At 41.0% G+C, this 19,509-nt stretch overlaps 1 protein-coding gene across 8 annotated transcripts in view; it reads right to left on the reverse strand.

The window, feature by feature from the left end:
• Positions 1–19,509, reverse strand: part of LOC133126158 (sodium/potassium-transporting ATPase subunit beta-1-interacting protein 3) — a 92,284-nt gene that overhangs the window by 29,597 nt on the left and 43,178 nt on the right. For all 8 annotated transcript variants that reach the window (XR_009708506.1, XR_009708507.1, XR_009708508.1 and 5 more), the window contains exon 3: positions 15,265–15,345. Coding sequence is in view for 5 of the 8 variants with exons in the window: in XM_061238054.1 (XP_061094038.1) it covers positions 15,265–15,345 (81 nt within the window). In the remaining 3 variants the exon portion in view is untranslated. The remainder of the gene's footprint in view (positions 1–15,264; positions 15,346–19,509) is intronic.

Below are 19,509 nucleotides of genomic sequence, written 5' to 3' on the forward strand. Positions count from 1 at the left end.
GTACACTGTCAGCCGGCAGGGGCAAGGCTGCTCCGTGTACCGGGGAGAAACAAAGAGATTGTCTGAATCGCTGCGAAGCGTGTCTATTAAGCCCCTCCGTTCACAGACTGTGGCACTCGCTCGGAGAAAAAGAGCGAGTTCACCAGGGCCAAAGCTGTCAAAGAGGCTCTGAAAAAGCAGTTCACTGCCAACTTTAAAAGTTAAATTCACTTGTAATTTATGGACTATTTTTGAGCATGACAGAAGATTACTGAAGGCAATGTACACCTGATCATTTTCATCACTTATCGCCACAGAAGTAGACTCATTTCAAGGTTCCTCGTTGATTTAATTACAAAAAGAAAATATGTGAATTCATTATTCATGGCCAAATGTATAGCAGCATGAATCTTCGTTATTGTTGCTTGATTGATGATCAAGATTTTTCTCATACATCTCAGCTGTATCTGAGCTTCCCCTCCGGTCCACTGTGTCAACGATTTCTATTCTTAGATCAGCAACCCCGAGACTTGTACCAGTATGCACTATTACCATCACATTTCAAGCATTTTCAGAAGAGAAAAAATAAGTGTTTCTTCTGTACTTCAATCAATACCGCCATTAATCAAGCAAGAGGGAAGCTTACCACTTCACTGCAAGAAGATTAAAGAGTGTTAAAGAGTCAGTCTTTCCAGATGAACAAGTACCAAAATAGCTGCCACCATTACTTGTTCTGTTACCATCAGCTGTTGTTATTGGTGAACGGAAAGTCACTCGATTTTTGTTGTGCGTACAGAAGACTTCAGGCTTTAGGTAACATTTTAAGTTATTGAATGTGAAGGTTGTAGAGAGATAATTGGTCATTTGGTCATCAGTCTTTTCTTTTGAAGGAGCTGCCTACCAACTGCGCTGAAAATGCAACACGATTCTAATGTTTTTAATAGAGTAGATAAATTCTGGCTGAAAGAGAAACAGCATTGTTTTCACATATAAAACCACTGAATGGATAACTTTTTTTGCCTTTTCTTTTCTTGTTTCTATTTCTTGTTTGTATGTTTGCCTGTTTGTCTTAAAAGCCTGCTGTAGACAGGTGTTGTAAATTGACCAAAACCAAAACTACCAAGTTCATATAACTATGAATTTTACACTGGACCAACATAAAAAAATAAAGGTGTTTGTGGGTGGAAAAGTAAAAAATGAATGGCAAGTCAATCCATCAATCCATTTTCTAAAGCACTTGCTTCTGGAAAAGCTTGCAAGGGGGCAGGAGCCTATCCAGTGTATGCTGGTTGGGGGCAGTTGGGATTTGAACACAGAACCTTTTTGCAGTGAGGTAGCAGGACTATCCACTGTGCCACCCCATGGCAACCTAAGTTGAGCTAACTCAAAAAGTGCATCTGTTACTTAACAAGCTTGACATTTCTGTTTATGTGTGACCACATTATGAATTAAGCTTTCATAGACCATATTTAAGATAAGATGTCTTTGATCACTGAAGAGCACATCAATGCTGTATTTTCTTATATGTGTGGCAGTTTGAAACAGACAGTGTTGTTATTGGTAGTATTACGAGGGGGGAGGGGAGCATCTGCATTTCATACTGCGAGGGTTAAGATAATAAAATACAACAGCTTTGTTTACTCAATCTGAATCTAATGGCATGGCCGGCAGCGACTGAGATGGGAGAATGACAACAGTTTGTCTGCTGTCTGCTCAGATCACAGCAGAGGGAATGGAAGAAGATTGCTGCTTTATTTACTTTCATTACACATGATCTTCAGTAATTTGGGGCTGGGATACTTAGAGGGACAGAAAAAGTAATTTGCGCAATGGACAACAATGATGTGAAAACAAAATTGCCTCAGTATTATGGGTATATTTTAGTTGCGAAACCAATGAATGTTAGTTCCATGAAATGTCTGTCTTAAATGTATATCTTTTTTTATATCTTTATAATTTGAATAATAGTATCGATTTAAATTCATTTTAAGACCAAAGGTCATGAGTTAGTGCATCAATGAGACTAAAGGTACACTTTGATAGCAATTGTTTATGTGCATTCTGTGTGTGTGTGCGTGCATTCGTGTGGGTGTGTGTGTGTGCATGTGCATGTATGCATGTGTGCATTTGTGTGTGCGTGCATGTGTGCATGCATGCGTGTGTGTGTGTGCATTCTTGTGTGTGTGTGCACTTTGTTCCTGAAAAACACATATTTTATTGTCCCTTATGCACAAAATCGCCAACCCCTCTTCTCTCTTTCCAGTTGTACACAGTGACAGAGAAACCATGATATTGTACTGAAATAGAGAACATGCATCTCTCTGGGCCTACTGACCCACTTCTTTCTCTCTACAAAATAGCTATCCTCTCAAAATTTCAGCTCCTGCTCAACATGTTCAGTCATGTCTTACAAAGCACTGTTCCATAGCTCTCTCTCTCTTACTCCTAGCCCTTTGTCCAAATCTCAAACATCATGTGCAAAAGCTTCCCATAATCCCCCCTTCCCCTAAAAACAACAATATTAAAACTGAGAAGGTGTGAGTCTGTAGAGTAGAATTCAGCATTTACATGGATAAAGAGCTGAATAAATTCTATTCTGCATCTGAAAAAGCCAGCTGTGGGTATTCAATCTGGGTAGACTGCATTTCCATAGAGTTAATTAGTTTTTGGGAAAAGGCCTACCTCTAATCCCATTCTCCAATCAAAGTGGGCTGTGGGGGGCTCCACAAGACTGGATACCGCCTGGCAACCAACATTGTATTAGGCAGGTGAGTGGATTTCAGCCTTGTTGGAATAACACACCCTACACCTGTTAAGGCAGCCATCTTACTACAGGGTACTACACTTACTTCAATAAGATATCCAGCTGTATATTCTGGATGTTTAACAAACATAAACTCTGTAAAAACTGCTCTGGTTAAAGGGGTCTGTCAAGCAAATAAACACTGTAATGCAACACAAAGCCCATCTTCATAGGGCAGAACCCGAGATATCAAAGGTCAGTGGTGGTGTGTGTCTTGTTTTAAAGCTCTCTCTTAGGCAGAGGCTGGTTTCCCATGTCTAAGTGTCTGTGCCAATCACAAAATACCGGGCTAGCCTTGCTTCCAGTAAACAACATTCCGTTCAAGCAGAACTGCATCCCTCCCAAGACTCAGTTGCAAATTGCTTTTTGCTGATTTGCATTCAAATTGTGGGGGAAACGAGGGATGATTTTCCATGAAACCTGTCCAAAAACACAGACAGTAATAAGTAAGCAGCTTTCCTCAGCTCAGGATTAAGGAACTGGGAGGCAATTCAAGCCAATATCTGTAAACACAAATAATCCATACTGTATTTACCCAAATGCAGCTCAGCACTGTGGTTGTGGCCCTGGCATTACACCTCTTTAATTTCACCAATAATTGCTTTACACGGCTTTCGTTATACAACGCAGATGCTTCATTTGGCTCAAAGAAGGAAGGAAGGGTATCCCTTTGGGTAACACTGATGTCACTATAACTCTCCGCAGATCAGATGCAATTTTTTACAACTAATAAAAGTGAACAGCGTTACATTTATTTTGCTGAAAGGCGAGCTCTGTGGAGGCCAAGCAGAGTGTCTGGCTGAGGTAGCTTCAGATGCATCAATTAGAAAGCACACTGGGCCCACACAGGACTGTGGAAAAGCATTAGGGAGAATGCCACCGTCATCTCCAGGATCTTTGCCATTTACAGGGCTCTCGAGAAATATTTATAATGCCTGTGTATTGCTTGCTAAATACTGTATATGAATCACATAGGTGTCTGTTCACCAGCCTGAGGTGAGAAAGAGACAATGTTCAGGTTTATTAACAGTCAATTTAAAATTCCACAATATAAACCTAGTTTCTAACTTGGACACTAGACAAATGAAAGGAATATATCTACTCAGAATACACCCACTTACAGACAGTGCTGGCTTTTTTCTTAATGATGTTCCAAACTGTTTATTTTGGTAAACCGGCTGTTTGACCTACTGTATGCCCTGTTTTTTTATTTCTCATTCTCATAATGGCTTCCTTCAGTCATTGGCACAGCTCTGGTCCTCATGCTGACAAACGGCACTAACCCCAAAGTCTATCAACAGCCCAGAATCAAGACCAGATACTGAAAGCTCTCTTATACCTGCACCAAGGAAGCAATTAAACATGTGACTAATTAGAAACACCTGTGAAGCCAGTTGTCCCAAATATTATGGTAGCCTGAAATTAGGGGACTGTGTATAAAAAGTGCTAAAATTATCATTGTTTTCCTGTGTTGCCATGGCAATAGACAAATCGAACCTTGATGAATTAGGCTACGCCATTGTAGCACTTTGTGGAGTGGGGACATTTAAGTTGAGTGGCACTATGCAATTAAGGGTTACATGAGCAAGAAGTTACTGTCAAAGTTACTATGTTCACAGAGAAATGATAGTTCTTATCATGGGCAAGTGGAGGGCAAGGGCAGCTGCACAGATAAGGTGAAATTTGGTTTATCATTTACACACATGCCTCCATATTAATGTTAATACTACAACCACACATTTTCCATGTGAAGAAAAATGCTTCTTGTGTTTTTAGCGGGACAATTATTTGCATGTATATAACAATGCCACTCATTTTCATATTTTACCGCAGTTATTTAATAACATGTCTGCGCAGCGTTTACACTGTTTCACAGGGTTTCGTGACTCATTATTCTTCCGCGTTCGTCTATGACTGACAGCGGCGGCCGTCCTTCAGTGTAATCAATCGCTCATTGGCTGCAGCAGACAAAACACTGGTAATCAGTTGTGGCATTAATGTAGGAGGCCCTCTCTCAGGGCCTTTAGTGGATTGATGGAAATGAACTGAGAGTAATACCCTGCTGTCACAGGTATAATATAGCGTGAGCCATTAGGGAGAGTGGCACAACACTGGCACTATACATTCACAACAGACCATTTTCTCTGAAATCTGCTTCCTAAACCTCTGTGCACAACACTAAAATAATAACATTTATAACAACCTTTCAATGTTACAACAGCCGTATTCTGCAACGTTCACTAGCACCAATGTAGGAATTCTGTCCTTTTCATAATGATCGGAAACTACACACTGATGGTAATGCAAAGCCTATCCAAAGAGCGTGATGATACAAATAATTCACCAGAACATAAAATTTACACAGAGTAATCTGCATGACTAAATGCTGTACTGGGGATCTCTCTGTGATATACTCACACACAGATAGATATGGAACTCTGCTCAACAACACCTGACCAAAGTTATTATATTAATGAGATCATGGCTGTATTTTAGTAAAGAATGGCTGGAGTTAAAATACTCACAGCCCCCCCACTGTTCTCCTCCCACCTCTACACAGACAGCTTGGCTTGAGTTCAGTGACATTAAAAACCTCACTCCTGGCTATATTCAATATGGCAGAATTGTACATTAGAATGTGAGAAGTTCATCTAGTCATCTATTTTTATTTTACTTCCTGCACCAACAAACATTTTCACAATTCCAATAGTAACATGTTATTACAGCCACCTCATGTGAGTCACATGATATGTTATGAAGATGCAGGATCAAGACCTTCGTATGAGCTGAGAATGACCTGCACCCGAAAGCATAACTGTTGAAATGAAGCATTACTGATCAAGAGATATAAATCAGCTCCAGCCTTTGGTGACAGATTGTTGTGCTGTTGTCATCACACATGGGATTACCAGGCAGCTGCACCGAGCTGTAATCACTTTTATCAAATATTGACTCCATCAGCAATATATGGAAACAAGACAATGAGGGATCATACACCAGTGCTGAACTACAGTGTGCACTTAATTATACTGGAATGTAATTATATTTGGGATATTTATGTACGTATCATCATTAAGATAAAATTGTGTGTGTGTGTCTGTGTGTGACATTGATTTTGTGGCTGAAAAATAGTGTTTCATAACTCCCTTACCTCAGGGTGAAAATGAGGCTCTTCGGGGATTAATTAAACACAAATTCACCAAACAAATATGGCAACACAGCTTCTGCAGGAGCTTGCAGCACATTCTGATGAATCACGAACCCCTCCCCTAGGAATGAATCATCAAGCACAGCACTGTCTAATTCTCAGTGGAGAGAACAGCGGTACCCACACTGATGCTCTCAGAGAGCAGGAAATCAAAACATGCTTATCATACATAAATATTAAGGAACAGACATCCTAAATATGATGGATGCTCAATTTTTCATTGGTTACTCCACACTGGGACAGGCCAAGGACATGATTTTAGAGAAAATCTATAATTAGCCTATGCTAGAATTAGCAATAAAACCAAAAAAAGATTCCACTTTGCTTTTTTATACGCACGCAGTTTGACACTGGTAATGCCTTTTGTAAATGTGGGCAGTACAGTGGTGTTCCAATTCAAAATACTATATACTAAAAAAGGGATAATTTTGTTTAGAAGATCAGTTTGACATAGTACATTTACTAGAAAAACCAAAGTCAGCAAACTCAGTCAACAGATCTGTCAATATTCTGAACCAGTTCACACTCACACCTTTCTGAAACATTACAAACTGAGAGAAGAGAGAGAGATGAGAGAGAGAGGAGTCCTTCTCCTGTTCTTGAGGGCACAGTGATAGATAGCCCACCCATGATTCACATCCATCTCTTTCCACCACCTCGCAGTGTTGCCAGTGTTACCACCTGGATACCTGAAGGATACCGCCAGGGAGCTGAGCAGATGACCTGTGGCTCCTACACTTCACCTCTTCACCACCAGCCAGAGGAGAGACAGGCGTAGGCCAGGGAGCTGAGCAGATGACCTGTGGCTCCTACACTTCACCTCTTCACCACCAGCCAGAGGAGAGACAGGCGTAGGCCAGGGAGCTGAGCAGATGACCCGTGGCTCCTACACTGTACCTCTTCACTACCAGGCAGAGGAGAGACGGGCGTAGGCCAGGGAACTATGCAGATGACCCGTGGCTCCTACACTTCACCTCTTCACCACCAGGCAGAGGAGAGACGGATGTAGGCCAGGGAACTATGCAGATGACCTGTGGCTCCTACACTTCACCTCTTCACCACCAGGCAGAGGAGAGACGGGCGTAGGCCAGGGAACTATGCAGATGACCCATGGCTCCTACACTTCACCTCTTCACCACCAGGCAGAGGAGAGACGGATGTAGGCCAGGGAACTATGCAGATGACCTGTGGCTCCTACACTTCACCTCTTCACCACCAGGCAGAGGAGAGACGGGCGTAGGCCAGGGAACTATGCAGATGACCCGTGGCTCCTACACTTCACCTCTTCAACACCAGGCAGAGGAGAGACGGATGTAGGCCAGGGAACTATGCAGATGACCTGTGGCTCCTACACTTCACCTCTTCACCACCAGGCAGAGGAGAGACGGGCGTAGGCCAGGGAACTATGCAGATGACCCGTGGCTCCTACACTTCACCTCTTCACCACCAGGCAGAGGAGAGACGGGCGTAGGCCAGGGAGCTGAGCAGATGACCTGTGGCTCCTACACTGTACCTCTTCACCACCAGGCAGAGGAGAGACGGGCGTAGGCCAGGGAGCTGAGCAGATGACCTGTGGCTCCTACACTTCACCTCTTCACCGCCAGGCAGAGGAGAGACGGGCGTAGGCCAGGGAGATGTGCAGATGACCCATGGCTCCTACACTTTACCTCTTTACCGCCATAGGGAGGTGAGATGGGTGTAGGCCAGGGAGCCGCTAGCCTGATGCCTGCTCACACAACCTCCCTCTCTCCACTTCGTGCCCGCACCCACCTCAGAGTCAGGACTCATAAATTCAGCATAACCACTGCATTTCAAGTTGTTTCAACAATATATTTTTCACTTCTTTCATGAAATCTCACACAAAAATATCAATAAAATATTAATTGAAGAGGCCAAATGGGTACAGTATGTACTACAACCTTTTGAAAATGTACTGATAGTAAAAACAGCTATAAATATGTGTAGAAACCATGTTATACCTTGTAGTGGGTTACAGGGTATAATTGTGTGGGGTATATTGTTCCCTACACAAATGTATTTCATGTTTGTGGCACATAATAAAAGTCAAGGTTAAGAGTAAAAATCTAAGTTTGGTGTTAGGTACTAGGGAGGTACTAGCTTATATGTTAAATAAAACCTTCCTATTAGTCCTAATCATATGAATATAATTGTGGAGAAACACTAGAATATATTAAGAAAAGCTCATTTTATTTTGTACATAGAAGTGATTAATTTCAATTCACTGAACTTTTCCACACTGCCTGTAGCCATTAAATTAAATTATAATATCAACCAAAATAGCAACACCTGTACAGACAAGTGTGTAATTCATTATATTTAGGCTATATTTAGGTCAGGCTTAATATGCTCAGGGACACCTGCTTTCCCTTAATCATGTTTGATCACTGTTAAAAACAGGAGCTAAGGGTGGGCACAGGGGACTTCATGTAGGAGCCTTGCCTTCTTTGTGCATTATAGCTATTAGTGAGGTCCAATGTCCTACGGTCTACTTTAAAGGCAGTCCTAATTAAGTGGAATGCCTTTACAAGTTGCGCGCATAATTCATACACATTATTCCCTGCCTATGTCGCAGTTTATAACTGTGCTATTCTACTTTTGCTTTTACATTTACCTTAAGTGAGCACATTATTAGGTTTTTATTAGACTTATTTTTTAGATTTAGTGTATTAGGTCTTCTGCTGATGTAGCCTGTCCACTGACCAGTCTGGTGCGTCTCCTCTGTCATTAACAGCGCGTTTCTGCCCGCAGAACCGCTGCTCACTGGATGTTTTTTGTTTTTCACACCATTCTGAGTAAACTCTGTTGTGTGTGAAAATACCAGGAGATCAGCAGTTATGGAAATACTCAAACCAGCCAACCTGGCACCAACAATCATGCCACGGTCAAATCACTGAGATCACATTTTTTCCATTCTGGTGGTTGATGTGAACATTAACTGAAGCTCCTGACCCGTATCTGCATGATTTCATGCATTGCACTGCCACATGACTGGCTGATTAGATAATCGCACGAATAAGTAGGTGTACAGGTATTCCTAATAAAGTGCTCAGTGAGTGTATATTGGACAATAATGTTGCTTTGAATGAAATTGTAGCCTTGATGCTACTAAAAAAACCCCGAAAATTCATATGACTTTCATTAGATTGTAAAATGTCCTCAGCAACCAGACATTATGAAGGGGAACTGTCAGAGCTGAGGAAATCAAAACAATCCCATACGTAGGAGACACACGGTGCAACCGCTCTCATTCAAATGCTAATCCCAGCCATTTGATTTTCTCACCGATAAATAAGAGGAATAAAAGGAGAGATAACTCAGGCTGGGAGCAATGGGCCTCACATTTATCAATATATTAAACAAGCAGATGTGGCCATGCACAATTCAGTCTTCATTGTTGAAAGGTTACTTCCAGGAAGATGATTTAAATAAAATAAAATAAAATAAATAAATGTGTCTTTTAGTCAAGCCAAATGTCTTCTGTAAAGTGTAGATGAAGTGGGCATCTTTGGCATCGGGAAAGGTGCTTTATGAATAAGATATTTCAGTGTAAAAGGGTGAGGTTTATGCAGGGGCATACTCAGGTAGGTCTAGGGCCTGGCTCTGGGCTCAGTGAACCCTGTTTTTTCCAGACAGCCAAAGCCTGGCAAGTTTCCTTTTGTTGCCGAGACAAACAGTCACCAGTTTTTAAAGACAAATTAAATCTTTTACCTTGCTTTCAATCCTGCTTTTATTTATATATCATACTTTTAACATTTTAATTTGAGTATTTAAGTATTCTCTCATTTAATTTAACTTCATAAAAACCTTTTTTTTGGAGAAGCATTAAACTACAAATAACTGTTCAAAAATACATGACATCCCAAATTGATGTTCCCCACTGTGGCATTAGGCCTGCGGTAAGGAGAGGAGGGTGTTTGTTCATTTGGAGGCTGAAACGGGAGGGCTGAGGTCTGTGCTGCGGTCACAGATAAGATGGGTGAGTATCTTATCTCCCCGGGAATACCAGCAGAAAGGAGATCTCCTGCACACACCACCCCTCCACTCATTTACAGGGGTTCACTCAGATGCAAATGCTATCTGCCTCCTACTGATAAAAAAACCAAAAAGGATGTTCTTGAAAAAAAATACTTTGAGTCCTTCTGCAGTCCCTTCAGTATCAGTGTTGCAAATGGAGATACAAACAGGGAGTTTTTTCAACATTTCAGAGGCTCTGCAAAGATAACTGTATTTTTCTGCAAACCAGTAGCAGTCATTTGCCAATTCATTAAAACATGACTCTGTGAAGTGAAAGTGATCCATTCAAGGCAGTGACAATATCATTACCTATGCTATCAAAGTGAAAATTGAAGAGTAAACAATTGAAAAATAACTTTGTTCGTCCCAGAGAAACATTGCCTTCACAGACATAATTATGCTGCTTTTTATTCCGGCTGAACCGTTCAAGTGCTTTCATATTAAATATGAGACACAAGACTCCTATGAGACACAAGGCTCCTAACACACAGGTGCTTTTGGGGGGATTATGCAGCTTTCTTGCCATTGACAAGGCACCCACAGAAACCCTTTCCTTGAGACCCCCAGCGCAGGCAGGTGGCAGTGGAAGAGATAAATGTGAATCACGGGTGGGCTATCTATCATGGTGCTCTGAGGAAGAGGAGAAGGACTCCTCAGGTTCTCTCTCTCTCTCACTCTCTCTCTCTCACTCTTTCTCTCTTGTACTCTCTCTCTCCCCCTCCTGCTCTCTCCCTTTCTCTTTCTCTTGCACTCTCTCCCTCTCTCTATTCCATGAATCACTTACTGTCTCGAGACTGCCCATCTTCTCTATCTGAAGGGCATGGTGACTTCAGATAATTTTCCATCTTTCGGTATGAAACTGTATCTGGGGTGAAAGGCACATTTCTCAGCCCTCACATATAGAGAGAAAGCCTAATACACACATGAGTATGACCAAGTCAACTTTCAACTTTAGTGACTGTATAGCACTTACAGACAGTAACAAAGCTTGGTTTCAGAAGAATATATTAACTGCGTGTGAGGTGAAGGTTTGATTTCATTACAGTCAATCTGACCACCTTATTTCCTTCAGTATCACTGCATCAAGGCCATAGCACATGGCAGGCTCATCTGTTTGATATACCTGTCTGAGTCACCACATGGCCATTTTTGGGACCCCAAAACCCTCAGGCAACAGTATTGTGAAGGTAGCCTAGAGGAGAAAGATAGGCTGGGTGTTCATTTTTCCCTCTGACAGACACAGACCAGCCCAGGTATTTATGTTTTGTATTTTTTCTGTTGTAAATTGCAGTAGGCATACTAACACTTATTTAGACAGTATTATGTTCTGAGTTTGCCAGACTACTGTAAGCAACACAATATCTATGCTCCACTTTTGTAACAGTTCACTGATGCACTTGTAATGCTCAGCAGCTCAGACCAATAAGAAACCCGAAACAGCAATGCAGTTAAGCAAAAGCTGGTCATGATGGTTTAAGCTGTGTTTTAGATATAGTCAACTAATCCCCTAGTTTCACCACCAGCTTTACTCTACCAGCTTAACCATGTTTGTACAGCTAGAGACCATCTTTGACCAGCCACAGACCGGCTATGATCAGCCAGAAGAATCAAAAAGACAACTTAAACCATCGTAAGCCAGGTCAGAATCCCAGCTGGTCTTTTTTATCAGGGTGGACCTGTATAGTCAGCATGTCTCTCTAATTGGGAGAGAATATCAGTATTGATAACCTGCCCCATACATTCTGTTTTCACTCTGCACACTGGCAAGAGTACACTGGCAAAACAGCACAATGCACCAGCGCTAGACAAAAGGTGGTTGGGGTTGTTTAAAACAGCAAACACATTAATAGACGTCAAACACGCACAGCACATACCATTTTCATTGACACCCTGCATTTTGCGTTGCCGAAACAATGTTTATGCAAATGGTTCGCAGACTACACAAGTTCACAGAGGCAAAAAGAAGGAATTCCACAAGTCTATGCGCAGTCACCGATACAAGGCCCTACTGTATGTGCTACAGTGATATTTAACCACTGTAAGGCATTGGACACATCAACACTACAAATTGATTGAGTCATTGTATAATGAAAAGAATAACAACAGCGCTTATTGAGAACTCAGTTCAGAGATACCAGGGAATGACAATCCTGGTGTAAAATCCAGCTATGACCAGCTTGAAATACCAGCGACCAGCTGTTTAAAAACATTGAGCAGATGAAATCATGTTGAGGATGGAACTGGTCTAACTGGTCAACCGGCTACCAGCTGTTTGAAAACCTAGCTCAAGCTGTTTTTTTCAGCAGGCAAACTTTTTTCATAAAACTTTCTTGTGAGCATTGCATGTTACTCAGTATATTTAATTCAACAAAACAGTGAGTGTTTATTCAATGTAATCATTATGAATATGCATGGAGAAAATCATTTTGAAGTGATACTTTATACTTTTAGTAAATGGCATAATTATTTATGGGGGTTGATTTCCTTTGAAAAAATAAGAGCAACAAATTGATTCAGGAAACTAAATTGCATTGCAACTTTTTGAACTACAATGCACTGTTTGAATAATGAGCAAAAAGTACAGATGTGACAGCAAATCAACCCTAAATATGATTTCAAAACATTGTGCCTTCAGGCATGATAAAATCATATTCCCAGCTTTTTGAACCTTTGAACATGTTCATTTACATATGTCATATTCATTATATTCATGCTAATAATGCTAATACAAAGCCTGTATTTAGGAACAGAGGAGGCTGACAACTTCCTTTTAAAAGTGATAATGACCCTCAACCTTTTTAATGTTCTTTGATGAACTGAACAGATTTGGTGAACAATGACCCAATGTTCCAAAAGAGATTATTTTATTTCTCAGTTCTGTTACATGATCACATTATTTTACTTTAGGTGAATCTTAAAAATTGTCCAGCATTTCCCATATGCACATAATGACTTGTGTTGAATTGTTCTTGTTCTCTGTACCTGCAATCGGGGCAGGTTTACTACGGAACAAAACAAGAAAAAGCAGCCATTCATATATTCTGTAGTTTGGGTTCACAAAAAAGGATTATCTGATGTTTGTTCACTAGGACTTATTGAGTGTTCAAAGCTGCAGTGATATGCCAATAACAGTCCCAGTCAGAAGCATTTAGCACCCACTAGCTGCCTGCTAGCTCCATTAGCACAGCTGTCAGACACCAGCACTATAGCAACTTGCTAGCAGACAGTTTCGGAGAGACTGAGATGATAATAAGGCACTAAAAGGCCTGGTGAGATCTGGTGAATGCTCACTCCTCTAGCTCGGTTTGTTAAATGTTGCTGGACTGGCAACTGATAATGATGACAGTCTGATACAAGTTTGCTGTGTGAATTACCTCAATGTTAAAAGTGCATTGCTCAAACTTATTGTAATGATTGTACCCAATTTTGACAACATAATTGAGAGTAAAGGGGTTACCTTCCAGTGGGTAATACTGATAATTCATTAGTAATCCAGGAAAAGAAAATGAAAACAGGTTGAGACCTCACTGTATTCCTGTGAGCCAAACCAGTTCCTGACTAATGAGGGTCAGACTTCATGAAAAGGTCCATTTCCTCTTTTTAAATGTAACTCAACCTCTTCCGGTTTCACTCAATGAGGGGGCAGTTGGGGCACAAGGGTGCAGTTGTGCCCTCCCCCTCTCCTTCCTGGGATATAGAGATCTTCTGATTTCCTACAATGTGATCCGTTCCACTCCATTCCGTGCACTGATGATGATAAACCATCTCCCCAGACAGTCAGCACAATCAGCGGAACAGATGGGCCTTTCCTGCTGGTCCCTGGTCAGAGCTGAGTGCACAGTTCCCCCGGGCAGCGAGGCACAGCATTGGGGTTCAATCTCCCCACCAGCAGGCCCCATCACCAGCGGACCACAGACTCCCAAGCTAATCAAGATATATTACACAAACGGAAATAGCTATGCCGGACCGTTTCAAACTGTACAGCAAATGTAGATAAATGCCACTGAGAATGCTGTGGGAGTACCAAATTACTGTGATCTTTCATTTTCGCTGTTAATACCCCGGCTCTTCCCTGTATGTAATGCAGGCAGAAATGATAATACCACTCTGCATATTCCAGTTCAAACGGAGTGAAGAGGCAGCTTCAAGCTGCTTTCTCTTATTTACTTATTTTATTGAAAGCAAATGGGAATGTGTAAAGAGGTGCTCATCTCCAGTAATGATCTGTGTGTTCGTGCTCCACTGACAATGGAATGAAAACTGAGCCTGTACAAATCAAGCCCATACACCAGGAAGGACACGTTATTTGATGGCGTTATCAAATGCATTTATTCCAGTGTTATCTATAGCCTTGATTAAATTAGCTATGGGTATGGCAAAAAAAGATTGACTGCAGGATTGTGTTATAAGCTACCACATTGAAATGAACCAATTATGGCCCACTCTTATGTGGCTGTTTTGTGACTGCCAGCACACAGAACATCTACTTCATCACAGCAGTTTTAATCTTGATCTTGTATAGCCTTTTTGCCCTCAAAAAAAGTCTAATTAGGTAATTGCACCCAGATTGTTATTCAGCTTCCTGTTCCTTAGGACAAGACTTCGGAGAAAACACTGCCACCCAAAACCTCCAATTTAATAAACCACATTCTAGCAGATTTTTGTCCTCCTGTGACTCTTTGGAATATGATGGCGGTTATGTACGGTTATTAAATTCCTTGGAACTGGGGAAGAAACTATCAAATTGCGGATTGGACTGTTACAATTATCTCCGTCTGCAGCACAGATACTCTCTTGTACAATGTGTAAGATCAGAAGTACCCATAGGAGTCAAATATGGTCCAGCTACACTGTTCCTACTCCTTCTCTCAGTACCAACACAAATCCTTTATGCCAGCCCCATACTGTGGTACATTTCAAGGTGCTTTCCCAGACCGAACTCCACTATGAAAAGAATGTGCATGTTTATCTTAATTACCAAGACATCTAATCAATTCCATGTAATTGGCCACATTAGACCCGAGTACAGGGGGTGTCGGAAGGTAACAATATCTCGAGTTGTCCAGAAAATGCACACTGTGACCTTTTGCCATGAACACCTAGTGCTGACATAATAGTGGGTAATCTCTTACAAATTGTCACAAAACAGCCACTGTTTCACCCTCCTTGCACTTCAGCTGGGTAGGCAAGTCTTTGTGTCCCCAGAACTATCTATTGAGCAGGCGTAACATGATCTTACCTTAGAGAGACCTCCTACTTCCAAATAAAAGCAGATGATGAACACATTCCAGGCAACCCAGAGGGCAGTCCAAATGGAGTACTGAAAGAGAGAGCGGGAGGGAGAGAGAGAGAAAGACGATGAAGAACTTTGGGCCAGGAGGAAAATCAATAAGGAAAAAATAGCATCAATAATGCTCCATTGGGATGCATTAGGGACAGAAAGCAACAATACACCTCATAGAGGTGAGAGAGCCTATTTCTCCCGGCTGAATGTCCAAGTGGGTGTCAGCAATTCACTAATCCAATACTGCACCTGCCCCTATCATCGATCCAATGAAATGAAACTCATTGCTTATCACAACAAAATGAAGCTAAGAACCCCAATGTTTCACAATGTGCTCATGCATACAATTGACCAATAGATTTTGCTACTCAAAAAGTCAGGATAATTCTTTAAAATGTGGCATAATGAGAAGAATATATACACTCATTGAGCACTTTATTAGGAATACCTATAGACCTACTTATTCATGTGATTATCTACTCAGCCAATCAAGTTACAGCAGTGTAATGCATAAAATCATACAGATACAGGTCAGGAGCTTTAGTTAATGTTCACATCAACCGTCAGAATGCAGAAAAAAGTTGATCTAAGTGACATTGACCGTGGAATGATTGTTGGTGCCAGACAGGGTGGTTTCAGTATCTCAGAAACAGCTAATCTTCTGGGATTTTTGCGCACAACTGTCTCTAGAGTTTGCAGAGAATGGTGTGAAAAACAAAAAACATCCAGCGAGCAGAAATTCTGCAGACAAAAACTCTGAACACACAACACGTCAAACCTCACTGGGGAAGCAACTGGACAGTTTGAATCAGAATGATTGATATTAATCATAAGCGCTGCCGTTTCATTGATGTCATTTAACTTTGCCATTTTAATATGCATGTATAATATCTCAACTTTGTTGTGCTGTTTGTTGTGGCTTCTGAGAATGACAAGTCTTGGGCCTAAATGTAAAATACAAGAGAGTCTACTCTGTGAAATGTCTGGGATGTAACACTTGTTTTGGGGAGTCAGCTTTTCTGTCAGACATACTTAACCCCTTCAGCCTCACCAGCCCAGGGTTGGACCCATGTGGGTTTTTTCGGATTCATTCCTTTTTTGAATGGTGGAATTTTCAATCACTATGGTAACAGGATATACCGCTTGAAAGCGTTAAAATTCACAGTTCTACCTGTACAACCTACACATGCTATTGCTTTAACGACAACAGTTCCTTATTTTGGAACATGTAGGTGGCAAAACAAGTGTGGGGGGACATTGCCTTCTCTGCATTTCGGTAATCCGGATATTCTCAAAATATTGTATTATTATTCAGTATGCTAATAAATAAGGACCAAGCCTTCTTTTGAATAATAAACAGCATGTGAAATTGTGGAATGTGTTTGACTTGTTGATGGGGGTTGGGTATTTGACAAAGATGTCGATCAATGGACCTCAATGAATATATTTGAATACAAGATGTTATTATTGTGATCATTGTACTTATTTTTACATTGTACTCGGCCTGTTCCTATCTGAGGAGACGACAAGGAGAGGGAGAGGTAGCGGGAGGGTGACAGGTGGGGGAATCAAACACTTTTTTCAGGATAAAAAGTGTTGTATATTTTAGTAAGCAAAGTACAGTATTTTACACATCATAAGAACCATAATATACTTTAGTTTCCATGTGTCCTTTTGGAGTCTCCAAATGTCCTTTTTGGAAAACTGCCACTGCCGACTGAGATAGCTTTGAATGCAGAATGCTTTGTCGAAATTGTCATCAGATTTGAAAGAGGATTTGTCCGGCAGAGCATGCAAGGCATTCTGTACGTTTTGTAATATTTAGAGTAATTCTGTCTCTTAGAAAATAAACCCCAAAGCTTGTGCAAAGAAAAGGGGTGATACTTAAGGGGTTAAAGCTCCCCTTATCTCTCCTACCTACCTCTTCCCATCTAACCTCTGCCAAGTGCCATCTCACCTCCAAAATATCTCCCATACTGAATTCTGCCCCCAAAAAACTCACAGCTTATACAGTGTAGGGTCCTCGCACAGGCTGCCAAAAACACAGGAATTTTACTCGCCATTACGGGATTGGCTGAACCGAGCTAGACGTCATGCGGGGTGGACGTCGCGGAATTGTCCTGTGGGATTGTGGGACTTGTGGATCCTACAACAGTCACACAAGTAACTCCTCAGATTTACCACAGAAAATCTCCCTGTGAAATGTTTAACAGTTTTTGAGAATTACTCTCACAACTTTCTTTTTCTCTCTTGATTCCCCGCCACTAGCTATCCCACTGGCACAATCTAAATTCCCTTATTACAGTGCATAATGGGGCATCAATAAATGCCCTGTAAAAGCCTTTGAAGAACTGAGAAACCAGTCATTTCAGTGAGGTGAGTAGGTTTTAAATAGTGGCACCCAGGGCTCAGTGTGTGTACGTAATATTTTCCCAATGGAACAAAAACTAACAAGCAATTAATTACCAAGCATGCCCATTGAGCCTGTATATAAACCCATCCCTTAATGATTTCTGCCAAATTACAGTTCCATCCCCATAGCTGGATCATTCAATTACATGCAATTTCTCAGACCATATATTACAGTATACAGGGTTTTCCTAGGTCTTTGTCGCTAAGATAGCAGGATACATTCTAAAACCAGCTAAAGCTGTTGAGATACACTTTCACTTTCTTTTGCTGCACTTTGCCCAAGGGAACTTAAGGCCAGTTTCACAAACACACATGAAGGTTAGTCTTAGACGAAATTGAGTTTTGTATGAATTTAGTCTAGGACTAGGCTTAATCTGTCTGTGAAACTGGCCCATAATTTTACTTAAAATAAAGTTCGAAGTTTAAAGTTCAGTAGTTTAAAGAATGTGTGCATGTGTGTGTGCGTGTATTATAATATTAAAGAGATTTAATCCGAGTAATATTTTAGAGTTACTAAATTTATCTGAAAAGGTGAATGAGCTCTAAATAAATGTAAAAATTCTCCATATCCAATCAATGAATGATCCTACTCAATTGCTACTTATTAAATTACCAAAATGACTACTCATACAAAATGCTATAATTATGCAAATATGGTGCTACCCTAAGAAAATCTGAGGTAATTGCATCTTCCATTTTAATTAAACACAAATGACGTCTCAACTGATTGCACACATATGGAGCCATTGTAATATGCTCCAGTAATGTGATTTTTAACTTTCATTTTTAACTACAAGCAATTATTCATCAAAAAAACTAACAAAAAAAGAGAAACTATGTAAACAGAAAGTCAGAAACACACACCCTTTCAGCACATCTGGCAGTGTGGGAGCATCGTTCTATCGTACACACACCCTTTCTCTATGCTCACATCTCATTAGGACGGCCTTGTTTGCCCAGCTAATTGCCTGCGTGCTGCTTTGTGCAGCCATATGCTCCAGATGATAAGGGGTGAATGGGTAAATTCACAGGACACAGATGCAGGGGCAGGAGAAGCGGCATCATAGATATCTAACACCTCTATGTGCTTCCCAGTGTCCTCAGGTTCTTTTTTATTCCATTTACAGCACTTTGTGTATCACGTTACATTACATTATTTACTCTGCCAACGGCCTCGTCCAGGCCAACCTAACACTATATAGCTTACATTTCATATATTATCCATTTATAGCGGGATATTGAGGCAATTTTTGTATATAATCTTATTCAGTTAGAGTTAACTCTGGAATTCAACCTCTGGAATTCAAACTGGCTTCTGTTTCAAAGGCACACATGCCCCCTGTACACTGTACATCAAGCAATATCTTTAGATTATGACCATCACATCAGCCAGCCAAGCGTGAATTACATATAATCCCCAAACCAAAAGACTTCCTGAATCATAACATCATGTAGCGATGCATTAAAGCGTCCTTTTCATTTTGAATATGGTACCGCTCCAACAACGCCTGGTGCGACACGCAGGCAAAGGAGATGTAATTGACTCCAAAGTGACTGTCTATAATGCTTAATATCACTTATAGGTCTGCATTTCTTTAGCTACTCTCTTTGCAGGGCTGCTTCCGAGCAAAGTCCACAATGCGGTCGAGTCTAATGGAACAGACACTGTCCAGTATACTCCAAGTACATAGGATTTGTGAATAATTTAATAAATAAAACGCATAAATAAAAAACATGATGAGACAAGAGCATCTTAGTCATAGCTCACTGGTTTCCTCACCTCCACCA

This window comes from Conger conger, chromosome 4, assembly GCF_963514075.1.
Source record: "Conger conger chromosome 4, fConCon1.1, whole genome shotgun sequence".
Taxonomy (NCBI): domain Eukaryota; kingdom Metazoa; phylum Chordata; class Actinopteri; order Anguilliformes; family Congridae; genus Conger; species Conger conger.